The 19,763-nt window shown below is 49.7% G+C and overlaps 6 protein-coding genes across 6 annotated transcripts; 3 read left to right on the top strand and 3 right to left on the bottom strand.

Moving 5' to 3' along the window:
• Positions 1-1,379: 1,379 nt before the first annotated feature.
• On the bottom strand, positions 1,380-2,457 carry GT037_001485 (class ii aminotransferase 8-amino-7-oxononanoate synthase protein; the record flags this gene model as incomplete). The annotated part of the gene is made up of 2 exons (XM_038926532.1): positions 1,380-1,537; positions 1,587-2,457. 2 exons carry the CDS (start codon positions 2,455-2,457, stop codon positions 1,380-1,382), a joined length of 1,029 nt encoding a protein of 342 aa, XP_038789824.1.
• Positions 2,458-3,224: 767 nt separating this feature from the next.
• GT037_001484 (uncharacterized protein) lies at positions 3,225-6,504 on the top strand (the record flags this gene model as incomplete). The annotated part of the gene is made up of 5 exons (XM_038926531.1): positions 3,225-3,446; positions 3,516-3,623; positions 3,687-4,078; positions 4,135-4,531; positions 5,002-6,504. 5 exons carry the CDS (start codon positions 3,225-3,227, stop codon positions 6,502-6,504), a joined length of 2,622 nt encoding a protein of 873 aa, XP_038789823.1.
• A 162-nt stretch (positions 6,505-6,666) lies between these two features.
• Positions 6,667-6,921, bottom strand: GT037_001483 (uncharacterized protein; the record flags this gene model as incomplete). Its single annotated transcript, XM_038926530.1, has 2 exons — positions 6,667-6,843; positions 6,898-6,921. 2 exons carry the CDS (start codon positions 6,919-6,921, stop codon positions 6,667-6,669), a joined length of 201 nt encoding a protein of 66 aa, XP_038789822.1.
• A 448-nt stretch (positions 6,922-7,369) lies between these two features.
• GT037_001482 (uncharacterized protein) lies at positions 7,370-9,119 on the top strand (the record flags this gene model as incomplete). Its single annotated transcript, XM_038926529.1, has 2 exons — positions 7,370-7,600; positions 7,653-9,119. 2 exons carry the CDS (start codon positions 7,370-7,372, stop codon positions 9,117-9,119), a joined length of 1,698 nt encoding a protein of 565 aa, XP_038789821.1.
• A 3,606-nt stretch (positions 9,120-12,725) lies between these two features.
• GT037_001481 (uncharacterized protein) lies at positions 12,726-14,670 on the bottom strand (the record flags this gene model as incomplete). The annotated part of the gene is made up of 3 exons (XM_038926528.1): positions 12,726-13,279; positions 13,335-14,268; positions 14,317-14,670. The coding sequence occupies 3 exons, from the start codon at positions 14,668-14,670 to the stop codon at positions 12,726-12,728; spliced, it is 1,842 nt and encodes a 613-aa protein (XP_038789820.1).
• A 946-nt stretch (positions 14,671-15,616) lies between these two features.
• GT037_001480 (uncharacterized protein) lies at positions 15,617-17,994 on the top strand (the record flags this gene model as incomplete). Its single annotated transcript, XM_038926527.1, has 8 exons — positions 15,617-16,190; positions 16,248-16,453; positions 16,503-16,617; positions 16,667-16,925; positions 16,977-17,195; positions 17,260-17,476; positions 17,532-17,685; positions 17,741-17,994. 8 exons carry the CDS (start codon positions 15,617-15,619, stop codon positions 17,992-17,994), a joined length of 1,998 nt encoding a protein of 665 aa, XP_038789819.1.
• Between the last annotated feature and the right edge of the window lie 1,769 nt (positions 17,995-19,763).

Genomic DNA, 19,763 nt, shown 5'->3' with positions numbered 1-19,763 from the left:
TCAATTTCACCAAACCAGGCAACATCAGCGGTAAGACATGATATCACATATTCTGTTACTGCTAGAACTTCGAACCGACGCAATGGTGTGCATGTTTATCTTTCAGCCCCCGTTGCTCAGCGTTTGCCCAAAATATCAATACCGGCTTGAGCATACCCTGTAGTGTCAGTAGCGTCGGCATTCGAACGTATACTGCCTCCACGGCGACCATTTTATTCGGGGGATAGTCGTCCGGTGAGGCGTATTTCTGAAGCGGGTCTGCAGCGAGATGGGTGTAGTACTTTAGGCTCAAGTATCAACAGCCCCGGAGGTCTCCACATTATCATAAGACGAGACTAATGCGGCTTATTTTTTTCATTGAACGAATAACATGTTTGCAAGGTTTCCGATGAGTCTGCTAGCCGGGTTCGAGATAAAGTAACCACGGGCCGTGGGCGGTTGGCGCATTGTCCGCTGACGCGCAAGTGAGGGCCAAGTTCAAGCTCCGACAGGCCTAGAGTGCGGAGGTCTTAGTCTTGAATCATCGGTTAGTGTTCTACACTGGGCATGTGCACTGCTCAAGGATACCCACATCAGCGCTAGGGTCTCCGCTGGGACGAACAGCCGGCTCCATACCCCGGTATGCATGGATCTAGTAAGCGCTGCCAGGGTAACACCCACCATGCACATTGCATGCCACTGATGGCTGTGAGTTTACAAAAGGAGAAAGTCGTGCCACCTGATAGTAACATCTGCCAAACTTGGAACGAGCGAAACTAAGCCACAACTAGCTGGTGATTGTAGAGAAGAGTGATCCGTTCCGACATGAAGATATTGCTCTCGATGGACCAAAGGGCCAGTCTGATTTCCAAATATAGATCAACTTCGATATGGCGGAACGATACCATAGCAGATTCTAAACCATCCCGAAGCCACTCAATCCCTCTATCTTCATCCATGCATACACTTGTTTGGCTGCTCCAGTGACCTTCTCTCCCGAACTTCCATCTTCAATAGCCATGACTTCCCCCAACCATACATAGATTTGTTCCACCAGGCTTATCACCTGCTTAGTGGTATTCTCAGCGTGAAATGTGACTCTAAGTCGACTTTGACCACTGGGCACAACCGGATGCTTCACAGGAAGCACGAACAATGAAGCTGAAAGGAGATGCATGTAAATCCAGTAGACATATTCCTGACGAGTCCAAATAGTGACGATGTGGGTAAGAAATGGGCGTTCCTCCCAGCCACTGGCTAACGGCACGTCGAGCAGACCTTTTTTTCGCGCGACTGGCCAAAGTTGATGCGACGTCAGTGTCTCGAAGAAAGTGCGAGCGATGGATTGAACGTTGTCTTGCCCCTATCTCTGTCATTAATGCTTCCGTCACGAGAACATGTCATGCTGTACTTGCCTTGACCGCCTCTGGGGTACCGAGTAGCCTATGTCCAGCTCGAATCGCTGCGACGAACGGGAATGGTGGTGCTGCAGAGTAGACTGTGGGGCGCGCAAAATTGATCAAAGCGGACTTCACGATGTCGTTGCTGAGTATGATTCCTACGTCGGTTGCGTTAGCCGTGATCGAAGTCATGAAAACTTTCCCTACCTCCACAGGAACCCATTGCTTTTGAGTACGTATGCAGCCGCACCGCAACGTCGGCTTCCAGACCCAGTTCGCACACTAGACCTGTGCCATTTGGTCCTATGAGCCCGGCGCTGTGCGTCTCATCTACTACGAATTGGATATTTCCAAGACCGTCTGAGATTTCATCGGCTATCTCAACAAGCTCTAGTAAGGGGCAGACGTCGCCCTCCATACTATACACTGATTCAACTGCTACGAGTATAGAGCGCCGACCTTGTTTGATCAGCGGTTGAGTATCCAGGATAGAGGTCAAGACGTTCCGGAATGCGGCGATGTTGTTGTGTTGGAATTCGGTTCTCTGAATGGCAAGGCTTCGCTCCATCCCATCGTGGGTAGATGCATGAACCAAACTATCGTATACGATCACATCGCCAGGTCTTGGAAGTGCAGACCAAACCATAACATTCGCATCGAAAGCTGAGTTCACAATCAAACCCTGCTCAGCATTATGGTCCTTTGCAATCTCTAGCTCTGTCTCTTCAATATAGGGATAATTCCCTTCCATGACTCTTGAACCACCAGCGGCGACGCTAAAGTCCGGGTAGCGGCTCAATTCTTCGAGGAAGGCCTTACGAATCAGACCGGTAGTGTTCCAACTGAGGTAATCGTTCGAGCAGAAATCGACAGCATCTTTGGTCTGCCAGTTACTATGAACTATGGAGAACAGACTTTGAGTTGCGCGGCGCTTGTCAAGCGCTTCTTCGACATTACGGTAGAAGGCCGGAAGGTTTTTCGTCGAATTTGGCTGGATCTGCTGAGCCTTTATTTGCTTCGTGATTGATCGATCTGGGTTAAAAAGCTGCTTGCCTCTCGTTGGGGTAGTGGTAACCATTTCCAGTGCTTCGTTGAGTATGCAGGAAAGTTGACTGTGGTCAAGATTCGAGGTGTCGCTAGATCGCGCGTCGTGCAAGCAGTAGGCTGTGCGTCTGCCGTCGCAATTACGAACAAGGATGGTTCGATCAAGAAGTTTCACAAAAGTTGGAACCTGATCTAAAAGTATGCAGTGTTACTCTTGTCAGTATCTAAAGGGAGGAAACGGTGTGTATCCTTAGCATGACACCAAGGAAAGGTACGACCTGGGAAAACAACTGGGCTCCTTTGCATGATCGTTGACGGTTCTCCAGTCGCAATGACTGCGGGAAGGATTGTCGGTAGGCGCCGTCGGAATTACCACCCCTGCTTGATGTCAGCCTGGTTGCTTTGTGGTGGGGTAGCAGTACAGGGTATCAAAAGCTCGATACCAGGGTCTGCAGAAACACAGCCCCTTCAGAGACAAGGTGACGGAGTTTTCATATTGACTGTATACCAAGTCTGTCAGCTGTGCATGCATGATAAGCAGTTGCGCCCAATCCTATGCCGGGAGGCGCCCATAGGCACATTAGCCTAGTGGCGCATACAGCCATTGTACTACCCGACTATCTGCAGCACTATTGTGATCTCACCTTGTACCGGCTCGCAACTCCCCATTACCCGCGTTCAATCTCCCATACAAACATAGACTTTTCCAATGTCTATGATCCATGCGTGTTTCCTTGATTTTCTTCCTGGACGTCGTGCAAAACATACTCCGCCAAGAATTACAACATCCTCATTCATAACATGGGAAACGCGACTTTTGATGCTATTTTGTTGAAGCCTGCCCTAGACCCGCCACCTGGTGTGGTGGCCGACTTTGCCAATCCTGGTGGGAGCCACAATCTTGGGTATGGCATCGTCATCGCAACCTCTGCCATAGCATTCATCGCCGTCGCAGCACGATTGGTGAGTAGCTCCATGGCTAAAAAGTTCGTCATCGAAGACTTCTTGATGGTTGCAGCATTGGTAAGTAGTAGCATTTGGTTCGTTTAGTCACCAGGAACAGGGGATGGGTGTATACTAACCGATTCTTAGGGCGTATTCGCCGGAAATCAATACATGACCTGGAACCTCTGCAGATGGCCAGGTGTATGGGTTCATCAATGGAACGTGGACAACAAGACACTCATTGACTTCCTCCATGTGAGTACCCTTCAATAGGCTTGCCTTTCCAGTGTCGTCCGCACATCGTACTGATGTCTTTAGGGCTCGCATCTGGGTGCTGTTTACTATGGACCAGTCGCCATGTGCATAAAAGTCGCCATCTTGGCTAATTGGCTTCGCATATTCGTCCCAACAGGAACGCGCAACGCCTTCTACTGGACCCTCCATGTGTTGATCTGGACCAATGTACTTTACTACACCATTACGACCTTCACTGAAGTGTTCCGCTGCTGGCCGCGTGAGAAGATCTGGAATCCCTGGTTTGAAGGTGGCACGTGCTCTGTCGACGTGTTGGGACAGAATCTCGCGACTAGTGTTCTGAACTTCATCTCGGATACAGTCATCCTCGCTATTCCACAATGGGTGATCTGGCATCTGAATATGTCGCGCGACCAAAAAGTAGGCCTATCCCTGCTCTTTGTCGTAGGTCTCGGGTTCGTGAGTTCCTTCAATATCACCATGACTACGAGACTAACCGCACGTTGTTTAGGGCATGGACCATGGGGGTGGTGCGTACAGTATATTTCGTCAACTTACTCCACTCCGACGATGTTACTTATCAGATGACTGGCGTCGCTTTATGGACTATCTGGGAGGTCACAACCGGTTTCCTTATCATGGGGATACCCGCGTTTCCTCGGATCGCCAAAGCTGTACCAGTACCGGATGCCGTATCATCGTTTTTCCGCTCGTTGTCGAGCGGCAGCAGACAGAATGGCTCATCCAGACCAAAGAAATGGCAGGTGATGTACAAGCCGAAGTCTCGACAGCGTCGCAGCGTGTTTGAGGTTGAGAGCGAACTGAATACGCACGACCTGTTGTCGACAAGCAGTGTTGATGATTCTAGAAGCAGAAGCGACGATGTTCGGGACCCAGAGATGGTACATGTACGTGTAACGAAAGGGGTTGCTCAGAACAGGCAGCTGCAGACTGTCTAAGCTCCTTATGGAAGGAAGTACGTATGTACAAGCCAATGGAGGTTTCGTAGAGTGATGCAAAGCGCACGGATTTGATGGTTATGCAAGGAGAGTGAGCAAGGTCGCATGTGCAATGTCAATTTAAGTCTGCAGCTTCCAACAGTCCGTGCGGACGCGCTAAGCCGACTAGCTCGGTGTGGCGTGGCTCCTCCACGGCTGCGTATATAGACCACCAGTAGTCATCTACCATACCAAGAACAAAAGCGCTACAGCCGATCGTATAGTTGCTTCTGCCACTATCACAGTTCATTATCTCCGCCCTGGTAATCACTAGGTGCCCGTCGCACATGCGAACGGACTCCAATCATGGCCGCAACTGATGGCAAAGCGGGCGCCGTAATTCGCGGCATGGGATGCCAGTAAGTGCGACGATACACCAGGACTCTACTGGAGCGTGGGTGCTCACACATAGCAGTGAAGCTTACCAGCTGGCGATGCACACGCTCGACCAGTACCGCGGCACCATTGTCGTCTGCCGTTACTTCCCGCCACCAATTCTTGCACGCCTAGAATTGTTCGTAGACGTCCAAGCTCGATTCATCGATTCTGTTGCACGAGTTGTGATCTCTCAGCCTCATCTACAGGTCGGAATCACCGGGGAGCATTCGAAGAACCCCACCTTCGTTCGTCTGGATCACCTCGATCTTCGCAACCACATTCAATGGATTGATGTAAAAGATTTCGCCTCGTCACGGCAACAGTATCTCAAGATTGTGCAGGATCAGCTTGACATGAGATTTGAAGACTTATCGACTCGGCCGGGTTGGCGGGTGATTGTCTTACATCAGGCTGGGGCCGAATCGATGGAGGTGCTCTACGTCTGGAACCACCCACATCACGATGGCTCAAGTGGCAGAATATTTCACCAAAACTTGCTGCACCAACTCCGCGAAGCTTCTAAACATGACAAGGAGCCAATAATCGAAGTTGCTAAGAATTCGGATAAGTGGATTCTCAATCTACCCGATCCGACGGATAGGCTACCACCGAATCCGGAAATTTTGTCTTCGTGGCCTGTATCCCTAGGCTTCATGCTACGGGAAGTCTGGAAAAGCCTGAAACCAGAATGGATCTTCCCGCCTGGCAACACGCATGCACGCTGGGCTCCAGTCCAAGCATCTCCTTACCGGACTCAGTTTCGCAACTTTGCAATCGACAGTCATTGTGTAACGAAATTAGTAGATGCTTGTCGTCAGCACCACACCACTCTCACAGGTCTTCTCCAGGCTCTTTGCCTAGTCTCACTTTCAACTGCGCTCCACGACGCAAGTGGCTTTGCAAGCAGAACACCGTACGACCTGCGACACATTCTACCATCCAACACTAAGCAGTACCCTTCGATACAACCCAAAGAGCTCATGTGTAACTACGTGTCAGTCGTTGAACACGAGTTCGGCTCTGACCTGGTCGATTCAATCCGCTCTCAAATCCCAGTCACCTCTTCAGGATCAAGATTACCTCTAGATGCGATGAATATAGTGTGGTCTGTCTCTGCAAGAGTCCGCAAAGAGATCAAGGCAAGATTAGAGTCCGGCACACGCAACGATCTGATAGGTATTATGAAGCTATGCCCCGACTGGAACAGCCAACAGCAAAGCGAGATGCGCAGGACGAGGTATCTGTCTTGGCTAGTTACCAACCTCGGTGTCATCGACGGGGCAACTAGCGTCAGCGATGGAGGTCAGGACGCCTGGTCGCTTCGTCGAGCCGAACTCATCTTGAGTGCAGAGACACCTTCAGCTGCATTCTCGGTGTCGATCATGACAGTCAAGGGTGGAGAGATGTGTGTCACATGTAGTTGGCAAGACTGCGTGGTTGATACGGAACTTGGCGAGCGCTTGATGAGCGACCTTCAACGATGGTTGGAAGACATCGGGTCGTGATCGTTCACCGGTTCACGTCATTCCTGGGCGGGTGTATTGGGTGCGGGTAAATTGCTCCATGCGATTCGCCAACGTTTTGACCAATCGGACATATTATCCATCATACTTGTGGGTTTGCACAACCATCTCGCAAGGCAGACAGTCTAGCCAAGATCAAGTATTCTATGGGCAACCGGGGAACATGCGCGCCCCAAGGTGTACAGCGGGTATGGCCGCCGCCCTGGTGCCACCACTTTCAGCCAAAGTCAGGCTGCCAATCGGAGTGTTAGATTGCGGCACAGCGGAGTCTGAGCTCCGCATGCTGATCGGATCATCCATGTAAGCCACCATGCCGCCTAGCTGTATCATGCATCAATAAATGATTTGAGTTCGATACTGCGAGAAGTAACGTACCTTGTCAAGCGACATTTCAGACATTATCGGCGAAGATGGTGGGGGCCAAACTGACCCACATATGCAGTGAGATGATCCAAATCAGCATTAGTTTAGTATCCATCCGAGTTTAGCCCATTGAGTGACTTCAATAGCTACTCGCATGGTGTGATACACCCTAGTACAAGCGCTTCGTAAGGGTAGCTGCCTGGTTCAATGCTGATCTTTATCCTTGCGATGTCTTCTCAGCATTAGACCATGCTACAGCACGTATTGATGTGTGGCGAAGCCATTATCCTCGTCTGGTAACACTTCCTATCGCAAGAACGACCCACTGTAACGGATGAGCAATATCCGCCCAAAAATAGTCGTGACTTACGGTGGTGCATCGCTGAGGTACGGTCGGGAGTTGCGAGGGTCGCCGTCAAGGAAAGTTGCGTGCTTCTACTACCACTGCAGACATCCTATCACGCTCATACCAAAAGAAATCAACATGGTGAATCTCGAGATTCGAAAACAAGTATGTGTGACGTCTGATGGTCCGCGACCCGTGACGAGAAGCCATCACAGCGACGACAAATACAACCAAGTCGACAATTATGCATCGACACCTCAAGAGCCGCTGCGTGGGAAATCACTGGCATTTCATATGTCGTTCCTCTCCCTTTTGATTATGGGCTTTATCTGCGCTCTTGATGCTACGGTACTTGGTGTCGCAATTGCTGTAAGATCTTTCGTCGGGATGATACACTGCTGAAATACTGATATCAATGTAGTCCATAGTTCATGAGCTCGACGGGTCAACTCTGGAAGGCTTCTGGGCTAGCATATCCTTCTTACTGGCAGTAGTCATTGTCCAACCACTCTACACCAGTATCTCCAACGTCGTGGGTCGCAAAATGCCCTTGTACATCTCGTACATATTCTTCATCGCTGGGTCCATCATTTTCGGCCTGAGTCAAAGTATGGCTGTGCTGATTGCAGGCCGAACACTGCAGGGCTTTGGTGCTGGCGGCTTAGACGTCCTCAACGAGATCATCCTAGCTGATATCACGACGCTGAAAGAACGCCCAATGTACCTCGGATACTTCTCGATACCCATGTTGGCAGGCACTGTCCTTGGACCTGTTCTTGGTGGTGTGTTCAGTCAGAATGTCACATGGAGGTGGATCGGTTGGATCAACCTACCATTGTCTGCCATCGGACTGGTATTGGCGATTATCTTCATGAGGCTGAAGACAATTGACCAGCCACTAAGTGTGAAGCTACGTCGCTTAGATTGGAGAGGAATCGTTCTGTTCACTATCGGCTGCACGTTGTTCGCCACACCAATTGCATGGGCTGGTGGCATGTTTCCGTGGTCTTCATACAAAACTATTGTTCCCCTTATACTGGGGTTGATTCTGTTGATCGCATTTCTCCGTTACGAAAAAACGCCTGTGGAGCCAGTTCTACCATACCGGATGTTCAACGACCGCACCGCATCCCTCACATTGCTTGCAGCCTTTCTGCACGGCGTTGTAAATTACAGCATCACTCTGTACATCCCATTATTCTTCCAGGCTGTATACCTCAAAGGGCCTTTACCAGCAGCTGTCTTGACTTTGCCAGTCTGCTTTCTGGCTATTGCCACAGCAGTTGCGTCTGCAGTCGCAGTCGAGATCATGCGCAAGTACAAGCTCGTGATAATCACCAGCTGGGTCTTTATGGCGGTCGGTGCGGGCGTCCTTACACTTTTGGATCGTTCCTCCACTTTGACAGAGATGGAGTCATTCCAAGTGCTTCTTGGTATTGGTATCGGCCCTTTTTGGTCTGTATTGAACCTCCCGCTCCAAGCCAGTGTGCCTGTCGACGACATGGGTTTCGCTGCCGGCATCTTGTGTTCTTTTCGCCTCTTTGGTGGCCTCATAGGACTGGCTATATCGTCAACCATCTTCAACTCGATCTTCGCCGATATCATCGCAAGCCTGCAGCCACTACCCGGCCAGCTGGCTGCACTCCATGATGTGAAAGAAGCGGTCGGCTTTGTGACGCTCTTGAGGCGTGTTGAGGCGCCGGCGGATGTACTGGGTAGGATCATTGAGGCTTACAGGAAATCTATTTTCGGGGTCTTGTGGATGGTAACCGCTACTGCCGTGGTTGGATTCGTCGTTTCTTGGTTCATCAATGATAAACCGTTAGATCAGGAAGAGCAGGGGAAGCAGTATCTCGAGGAAAGGAAGCAAGTTTCTGGCCATGCGTAGTTGGTCCGGGAAAGAGCTATCGTCTCTACTGACTGGACTATTTCCTTAGACTTCTGTAGATGTGCCTTCACCCAAGCGTGTTGAAGCAAGCTAGTATACATGAGCATCTGACCAGATGTGAAGCACACAAAATTTTCAAAGCCAAAAGTCTGATTCTTTATGCATGTGTGATGGCGCGAGCATAGATCGTAAGGCATGCATTTGTTTGTAGGAGTGACAGTGCGGCAAGAGGTGTTGACGGTATCTAACCCGGCGGCAACGAGAGATGGTCAGCTGCTGATTGTGCAGCTCCCGTGGACCCCGCCACGACGATAATCGACTATTCGTAAGGCAGGATAACGCGCAAGCAAGTGATAGCCATGTTTGCTGGATATGCAAGGCTTCAAGGATGTATTTGGTCTGCCATTGCATCACGGGCGGTATGCCGGGGGTGACGTGACAGCTGATTGGTCGAACCACCGGCTGGTGAAGCTCTACCTCACCACGCGTTGGCAGCGGGCGTGTTCTGTCCGGAGCTGTATGCACACACAACGAACATGGGCATCTTGCACAACTTCCATCTCTTTGATCGTCAGGGCCGCGATAGCGCAGTTTCATCGAGCATTCTCGACATGTGTGAGACGGACGAGCAGCGCCTTTTCCTGCGTGTTCGAAGACACCTACACGCCTGCTAACGGGAACACATAACAGGCCGCCAATTCCAGCAATGTCAGTTTCCGCTTGTGTGTCTGCAGCTACGTAATCTTATCAACTATCTGACTGGCACCTATTGCAGCGACAGACGATCAACACCGTGCCAGATTGTACCGTCGCAACACATCGTGTTCACGATGCTATGCGCTCGAATCAGCTGCCTCAGCCCTCGACAAGCTACTCCTAGAACCGCAATTACAACCCTGCAATCAGCTAACTCGCGGTAGACGCCCTCTAAAATAGTCCAGCCAGTAAAGATGCACTTGTCATCGCCCTCTGAACCATAAATATCTTCACCACCCATCCTTGCCACCAACGAGTTGCGGCCGCAAACCAAGTCGCGCACGGGACAACGGCGCAAACCTATAACAAACAGGAGCGCCGGGAGAAGAGGTAGTGGTAGCAAAGCGCCCGCACACCAACAGAGGAACAGTGGTAGTGATTACAGTGAAGGCCTTAGTATCCTACTCGGACTCGTGACCCATGGCGCGCACAAGCAGTAGGGTTCATGTCTCAGTAGTGGCGCCACTATGTCTGCACGCCTGACATAGTTCTTGTTCTTCGTGCTCGTGGATATATAAGAGATTTTGGCTTTGATCGGCGTCGGGGTGCTGGGTACAAGCACGGCAGTGCTGCAGAGTCACCTGTTCGATGGAAAGAAACACAATTAAGTATATCGGTCGCAACACTTGACATCATATCCACAATTTGTCCCTTGTTGGAGAAATCATATTTTCACAGAGAGATGCCATTCAATGTCGCTATCAAGTGTGGGATCAGGCGAAGCAAAAAAGCATAAGGCTTTCGTGGAAGCGCCTGCCTAGCGCATTTCGGACACATACCCTTCACTAATGGGTACCATATGTACAACCGACGCCAAAAGACGCCTTACCCTCTTGCACTCGATGTTGCTGATGGAAGCAATGCTTTGGCAGAGTTTCGTCTGACGATTGTGAGTCGGGTACCCACTAGGTGGCGCTCGATCACAGCCCACTATATACGACGTGCTTGAGGGGTCTAACAAGGGCCACTGCAGCAATATACATCACCTTCACGCGCCGAAGACCAGCTTAACGTCTCGAACCCCATCTTCAATTAAGTGGTAGCACAAAGGAACATGCTTAGTGAGCTCGTGAAATCCTCAACTACTGCCGTGGGGTGTGGTCCAATAAACGTCGTTGAGTCGTGTTGGGGTGTATACCCCGGGATGGGACAAATGCTTCATGTACGACCGGAAGAAAGTATGCCAACTGTGGAGTATTATATGCAGATAAGCTTTACATAAAGTTCATAGAGAGGTTCTCGAGAGCGTGGTGGTTAGAAGGGTGCTAGGGAGGGACGCCTGTCGAAGACCGAAAGGCGATGATGGAAGCATTAGACGCCCTAGCTAGCAGCCTTGAACATGCCCACACATAATTTGTATCTTTTGGAACTGGCCACAGCAGGCTGACGCAGTTTTCAACATCCACATCCTGTCTTGGTGGGTTTAGAAACAGACGCGCGATGACGGGTCTGAAGCGACCTGCGAACTCTTTTTTGTAGTACGAATGGAAAATAGACCACAACCGCTTCGTGGGTCAAGAAGGCAGCGCTTCTGGCTATATGGATAGCTTTTCTGTCGCGGCTCCTGCGCCTCGAGAGTGTCGACCCTTCTATCTTCTTTGCGCTGTAGTACACAGCTTAGCGTGGATATTCGTAACTTCTTTGTCTCGAAAAATTTTGCCTACAGAGATTCTTTGTTGTTGACATACAACTAGAATGTTCCTTAATCGGCTTACCACTGTCCAGACTCGGTGTAGGGAGCATCTTGTTGATATGGAGACGTTCATCAGCTGAGAATCTTACCAAGCTCTAGCTGATTTTTCTCTCGATCACCGGCTTGCACATGCGCTATGACAGGTCGGCAGCTCAACTCCCTACTGCTTAGGATACTCAACTGGCTTATGGCTAGGTTGCCGGATACCTGAGGAGCAGCGTTCGTTGTCACTCTGCCATTCTGCAGTCGCACGATTTGTACATTCAGTGATCAATCATACACTACAGCATTGATCGAGACGATAGTGAAATCTTGAGGCTCAACTATATCCAGGTACCTGTGTAAGATAGTCTGTGCTGCCTTGCGATACTAAGCCCTCAGGCATCCTGGAGGCAGGCTCGATAGTGTTGTTTGCAACGCGATACGATCTGAAAGCGACTCGTTTGCACATCCATTGTTCGCAAACACACAGCGTGGAATGCTAATTGTCTTCGTGTGTTCTCGAGGTTGTAGAAGTTGAGCTGATCTGACTCTAGCAAGCCTATGGGCTTAACAATTTGGTAGCGTTAGTAGCGTAGCATGGTGCATTGGGGGAACCCACTCTGCGCCACCTAGAACACGAGAAAGAGTAACATCCCACTCATCTTCTTCAGCGCAGCGGTCATTTCCCGGGCGGAAGATTCACGAAGACCAGGTCGGTCAATGTGCGGGTGCATTCAGGAGCCGCATCTTTGTTACACCATGCGCTTTTCCCTGACGCTGAGGCATACCTGGCCTGTTTTACGCCCCAGCTTCGTTGCATGGAACGACTGGCAGCTCTTCTACAACGTTGAGCATAACAGAACGTTTCCATCGCAAACTCTCTATTTGTACCTGGACTCCTAGAAATCCATCTTGCTGTTATTGCGTGGGCATAGTATAGCCCACCTGAATATGAGCGGAATCCGCATCGGTTGTCGCACATCCATTCTGGACAACAAAATCAAGGAACAAAGTGGGCCAGTTCAAAGCAAAGCAATTCAAAACCACAGATATACTAGTACGATAAGAGCTATTACTGAACAGCCATAAACGCCGCATATTCCGAAACGACGCTGGTGGAACAAAGCATTCTCTCCAATTTTCAGGTGTCAGGTCTTTCACCCTCGTACCTAGGGCTAGAAAGCGTTCATGCCTGCTTCGTGCACCAGCACAACAGCCTTCGCCACGATTATGTCATGCTTCAAAGATGGGCTTGCCTTTTGGGCCGGGGGAAAGAAGCTCTTCGCCTGTAATAGTGCTGTAGAGATGTCTGCATCAGCAGGCAGTTTCTTCGTTGGTGCCTGCACGAGTCCGGGGAACACGCAAATAGATACCTTCATCTTAGCACACGTCAGTGGGTCCAAACTTTCGCCGTTTTCATTCTCTGCATCCATCCAAACTGGGTTGAAGTCCATTCCAGGAGTAGCGAAATAGATTTCGTATTCGAAAACGCTCAGCATCAGTGCTCGCTTCAGAGTGAGCGCATGTTTGACCGCTTCGACCGACATAAAATCAAGATGACGAAAAGGGGACTTGCAACCAATAGCAGTAGCAAACTCTCTAGCGCAGGCTTCCAGACACTTCTGAATTTTCTGGATACGACCTGGGAGAACCTCTGTATCGAAGCATGGCTGCCTGCTGAAGAGCTGGAAGGCAATTGTGTCAATACGTCTTATCTCTTCTCTATCGTCTTGGGGAGAATAGTCAGTTTCGGATATAAGACGTCATCAGATGTCGGAACATACCTGTCATAGTCCTGTAGATCTGGAACGCCCGACTTGCAGGCGTCACTTCGCACATGGTTTCAGTCCCGCAGAATAGCAACTGACATAAAGCAACTGCCAGTAGATGCTGCGCTGCGGCCGGATTGTCCAGATACACATGACGTGTAGATATCCACGGTTGTGCTTCGTATGTTCCACCCTCCAGGTGGTTGGCAAGATTCGCCAGATGTGTGTTCGAGAAAGAGCCAGTCATAGCTAAGTTTATTCGCGAAATAGGTGCTACATTGACCACCATGGTGTCTTTGAGTGGTGATCGAATGCGACGCCAATCTTCAGCGAGCTCAGATGGAAGAGGCAGTGGTGGATACTCTACCTTTCTCCCGTAGTTGCGTTGCCCAATCAGATCACTGACGATCTCTTGATACTTCTGGCGAATGACGTTCGCTTGCTGCAAGTCCTTGATAAGTCTGACGAAAGCATCGCTCGGATCATCTTTGATGGTCCCTTCAACAAGCTCCATCGTCGAGAAGATCTCGTTGGGTATCTTATTCTTAGGTCCAACCTGCTCCCGGAAGACCCAAGTTATGCAATGAATAGCCATTTTTAATGCTCGTTCTGTGTTCTGTCCCAGTGCAGACAGGGACTTGACTTCTTCTTCAAGGGCTTCCAGTCGTTTGTGTATGTGCGAAACATTATCTTCCGACTCCGAACTTCGGAGTTGCCCTGGTAGGTCGGATTCTGTCGTCGTTCCCAATGTTACAGTCTCGGGTTTGGAAAGCTCGAGAGAGGACGCGTTGTCATTATAGGATACGCTGTTTGCACGTTTTCGTTTTCGATCGACCACGCTGTGATTGGTGACGGGACGACTGTTCTCTCTTGAGCCAGAAGGTCTATCATGAAACGAATTGCAGTCATTAGTCAATCGACGCTTCTTCTTTCTCTGCTGTTTGCCGCGCTGTTTAACATTAATTGACATTCTCGAAGCATCCTTATATGTACTTACCTGCGATAAGCCGGCCTGCGATGGTGGAATCTCTTTTCTACGTTTCCCCGAGACATCAAGGCTCAGATTGTCTCTACCATGTTTGATGGCCTCTAAGATGGGCCCGGCGATCGTGGCGTCCTCCAGTACCTTAGTACCGCGGTCGATCAAATGCTTGTAATCGATTCTTGGGGTCTGCTTTTGACAAATATACTTGAGACGGGTCACAATCTGCGACTCGTCAGGCACTCGACCGGTCTCCTCATTGAACTTGCTGTGTATCGTCTGCCAGTAATCCTTTTTGTTGTCAAGGCACCAATCAATGTGATTTAACACCACCACTGTTTCGTCGTTTGACCATTTAAAGTATTTCATCACGACGATACAATATGATATGTAACAAGAATACAAGACTGTGAACGGAGTTCGATCGGGAACGGGGTGCGAAAATCGAGAAAGCGGGCAGAAAGAAGAAAATACTTGGGTGTTCTTGGCAACACAGAAGAGAAGGACGAGCGCCTAAACGAAGGCGAGGCACGTAACTGAAGTGATAAGCCTAAACGGTGTAATAATTTTCTCGCGGATCCTTCTGCAACGTTACCCCTGGCAATGTAGCGACGTTGACCAATGTTAGCCCCTGATCAGCCGGGGTGCTTGTCGGTTGCCTTGTTTCAGGCGAATTCAACTACGCCACGGCGATCCGAGCAAGATAATCCAACATGCAGCCTTATCACAGAACTAAAAGAGCGATTGTTATACAGATGTTTGGAACATTAAGAACTGACTTGCATCATGCATTGTCCAGAGACAGCCGCTTCAATGATACCTATGTAGCAGTCGAAGGGTCTCAGTTGTCAACAAGGATAAATTTGAGAACCGAAAAGAGATGCATAAGACCATTCATGACCATCGGTCCGAGCTCGAGTGGCGTATCGTATTCACCTATTGACGTGCCAGACGCCCATGGTGCATACGCGGCTATGATATGCGTGCCAACCTTGCCGAAGCTTTACATATGAGGACACCGCTCAATGTCTAAGCGAAGATGATACTCTACCTAGACAAAGCGGGACTATTAGTATGATTGCTTACTAGACTATCTTCCCATAAAGTTGATAGGCTTATCTACTTCTTCTCATGAACGGGACCTGCTGTCCATCACCTCCGAGACGCAATGGCTGGAGACATGTCGGATTCCAAATCGTCAAGGGCGGGAAGAATCCTCAGACGTCCAGTCAATGAGAACTTTGTAACACTCAATAAAAGACGGCCCAAGAGACGATGCAATTCCCCTCCATGCTTGGTCCCGCAGGTATCCAACATGTCAGACTCCGATTCCAACGATTCCGTTCTGGGGGCTTCTGCAAAAAGGATGAGAGGCGCTCACAATATTGCACACCAGTCACCCTTCGCTACACAGCCATCAGCCATGGTCACTGACCAATTCACTGAGCCCGACTATCGTGTTGCGCTCGACTTTGGCACGACATATACTAGCATCGCGTTCGTTAGAAAGGGCGAACGAGAGATCAACACCATTGATCAGTGGGATGGAGATCGCTGTCATCATTCCAATGGGAGACAAGTCCCAACGGAAAGTGTCTATCGCCCTGCTTCCAGACTACACGGCTACGAAGCACAACGCTGGCTAGAGGAGTCACAACCCGACGACGCAGTCATAGCTCACATCAAACGAATGAAGCTGCTCCTTGACGACACGGGTTGTGTCTGGACTCAAGATGCTAAAAGCGAAGTTGCGAAGGGAATACAGAAACTTCAAGCCCATCACTTGATAGATTCTGAGCAGGATATCATACGACACATATTGAAATATTATTTCCGCCACGTCAAGCGAACTCTGGAAATGGCTGAAGGCTTCCACGATGGTAACTCTGGTACGTGACAGTGCAGCCTGGCAGTTTCCCATCGCTCTTGCTAATACCCGAGTTTAGTTGAACTTACATTCTCTGTACCGGTCTGCTGGAGCACCATGGCCAATGCTACGATGAGTAAATGCATCGAAACAGCGATGAGAGAGTCTGGGTTCGGGGTTATTCAAGACCAACATGGTTCCTCAGTCAACCTATTCATGGTGAATGAAGCTGAGGCAGGAGCTTCATACGCACTTGATTCCAGTCGGCATGACGGTGTCATCAAGGTACTTGCATGCATCCCATTGGAAAAGACAAACATGCTAACTTGATCAGCGTAGGGGAGTGTTTCTTCTCGTCGACAGCGGTGGGGGTACGACGGACCTTGGTCTATATCGAACAACGGAACCTGAACCCTTGCGCCTCGAAAGGGAGATAAATCCTCCTTCTGGTAAATCACCATTTGAGAAATAACTGAGAAACGGGAACTGACTTCTCAGGGGCCATGTGTGGATCGAGCGACCTCAATGAGCGAATGCGAGCGAGGGCGTTGCTTGATCTTCGCGACCAGGGATATCTCACGACAGATAGAACTATCGAAACCATTGTCGATGAATTCATCATGCCGGCATTCGAGAACGAACACAAGAGGTCCTTTCGATGGCGTGACAGATCCCAACGCTTCAGATATCCGATCCTGGGTCTCCAGGCATCTCAGAACAACCGACGCATACAGAAAGGGGATTACGTGTTGAACTAGTAAGTGCACTACCTTTTCCATTGCAAGAAACTTTCCGCTGATAAACCAAGCGACGACATGTGGAGCATTTTCGAACCTTCCTTGGAGACCATCCGAGATCTCATCGTGGATCAGATTCAGTCCGCCAGACTTAAAGACATTGTCGTTAAATCAATTGTCGTGCTTGGCGGATTCGGGGATTCTCCAGCTTTGAGAGAGTACCTTCGAATATGGTTGAACGAATACAACCACAAGAATGGCTTGGTGATTGAGATGAAGTTCGCTCTCGCGTACGTTTTGCACTGGAAACAGGCTTGTCGTGTTGGCGCTATCATCGCTAACTCATACCAATAGTAATAAAGGAGCTTCTGCGATAGCCATAGGCGCGATCATACGAGCACAGAACAAACAACTTGGGCCGGAACGTATTCCGACCCAGAGTATTGGGCTGTACCGCCACATCAATTGGGAAGAAGACTCCACAGATCCATGTATCACCAAACAGAAGGCACAAAAGGATGGAGAAGGGGAATATGTCATTAAAAACACGATTCTGTGGATGATCAAAAGAGTACGCATGAGCTCCATACATGCCGTCTATCACGTAGGCTGACTTCTTCTCTCAGGGCCACGATGTGATCCCGCGCGTACACCGAGTAGAGGTTGTGGTCCGGCATCTATTCTGGGAGAAAAAAAGGTATTGGAAAGGAGAAGAGGTTCTCTTCATTTCGGACAGTTGCACGGAGGACTACTGGCAGCGCACATCCAAACACAACAAAGGTTAGTGAGTATCCCATTACTACAATATATCACAACGCTCATGTAATACTTCTAGGCAAGACTACACAGCTAGGCAAGGTTGTCTTTGATGTGACCGATCTCAAAGAGCATCATGTCAAAGTCCACAAAGAAAAAGGGTTGTGTACGCAAAAATGGAAGATCCGCGTAGAGGTGCTCCTCCAGATCGAGATAATCGGTAGAGACTTGAAATTCTTTGTTCGATGGCCAGCAAACCGGGAAGGGAAACTGCTTCCTGCATCGCGAAGTTCCTTTTCCCTAGCTGCCGCCTTCAAACCTGGCACAGAGTGAGTAAGTCAATGACGGTGGCCTATAATGAGCTAATTTCCTTAAATTCTCTCTTTTCTACATTGGTACATTCAATAGAGGTGTTTCGTGAAGTTGAACTTGTGGGGTAGGAAGGTTCTAGGTTACAATCACATAACGTTTCTGAACATGGACTGTCTGGCGATTGCAAGGTGAAGCCGCAATCGACCCGCCGGCGCCCGATGCATCATTCAGTGTGAAGAAAAGTGGAACGGCGCCTCTTGGTACTTTCATAACGCAGTCCGGATTTGCATCTCTGATTGGATCGCATGCTTTCCGATTGATGTTCATGATAAAACGCCGTGGCAAACGGTTGTACCGGCATCGTGCCAAGCGATGTCTAGAGCATGCTATGAGTTTCCAAACCAGAAGGAGCCTCCAAATTGATTTCATTACCCTTGGATTGATGGCTCGAGTGTGACTCAACAGCTTTGGTCCTATCCAATCAGAATGTGAAGGATTCTGCGTCCCGAGATCCCCTGGCGCCGCGGACGGGGAAAGCGGAAGGGCTGAAGGTGCCTTGGACGCACAGTCTCTACGGTGTGACACTGCGGACTTCCAGCCCGCTGATCGGGTCCTTGAGAAGAGACGCGCATATATACACCCCGTGCTCAGCATGCCGCTCAATCGCGACATGCAGATCTGTAGAAACTTAGTAGACCCAGCCGCGGCCTTGTTTACCAGGAAGGTTTAAATCTAGAGCAACCAGAGCTGCATAGTCTGTAGCTCAAACGTCAGCCTGACGCCTTTACGCCACCCCGGTCAATCTGTAAGGCTATGCAGCCCTGGTCAAAGCTTCAAGTGTTTCGTGATGTGGCTGCCTAGTCTTGGTCATAGCGTCTCGCACCGGGGCTACGGGCTGGAGCAAGTGCAGAGTTATACATTGCTCGAACGATTGCTGTGAGATGGCTCCGTGCGCTGACCAGGGCATACGCCGCATTCGAGACTGTTCGGACCATGGCCACTGTAAATAGTTCTCGAGCTTTTTGCTCAATACCTGTGTATTGCCCGGGTTATCTTTTCCTCGATTCGGCCGGGCCTGCATGTGACGAAGCAAGGGATAGGTCCACAGTCCGTCAAAATGGTCGGCCATCCGGTCTAGTAGCACCAGATTGTTGGCAGGGAAATTGTAGTAAGCAATAGGGGCTTGACCATGTTTAATGTGCTTTGGCTACAGAGCGTCCATAAGCTTGTGGATGTGTTAGTGAACGTATGTGCGACCCAGGTCGATCCAAAGCTAGTTGGTCAACTTGGCACTACGTTGGTAGGCTGAGCCAGACTCTTTGAACATATACGAGGCAGTCTGTAGGTCAGACTCGACTTGGAAGCATGCTATTGCAGGATCGATAGAAGTTCCTAGTCTTGACGTGGTGCGCCGAGAATCTACTCCGTCTTGAACGCCTGTAGGCAGAGGAGGAGCTGCTACATGCAGCTTCTAGCGATGATAAGGCAGAAATAGTCTGTTATTACTGGCTCGATCAGACTGCGGTCTGTCTTGCCGTGTCCAATGTGCATATAACATCCAGTGGCTGCAGTTGCGCGATTATCGTAGGGATTGATGCTCGGACATGAGTTGGCCTGTGGCCAGCTGAAGGTATGGGTCGGTTTGACTACTGTGACCTATAGCATGCCTTGTAACATATTAGGAGCATATTGACTTACATGGGTACGGATCGGGCGGTTGCGGTGACTTTAGCTAGGCAAGTCACAATACACAAATGGTTCTTGACGTTATTTACCTATTTACCTCTACA

This window comes from Alternaria burnsii (assembly GCF_013036055.1).
Source record: "Alternaria burnsii strain CBS107.38 chromosome Unknown 750, whole genome shotgun sequence".
Lineage (NCBI taxonomy): Eukaryota > Fungi > Ascomycota > Dothideomycetes > Pleosporales > Pleosporaceae > Alternaria > Alternaria burnsii.
Note: the sequence above shows the minus strand (reverse complement) of the source record. Positions and strands in the feature narration are given on the sequence as shown.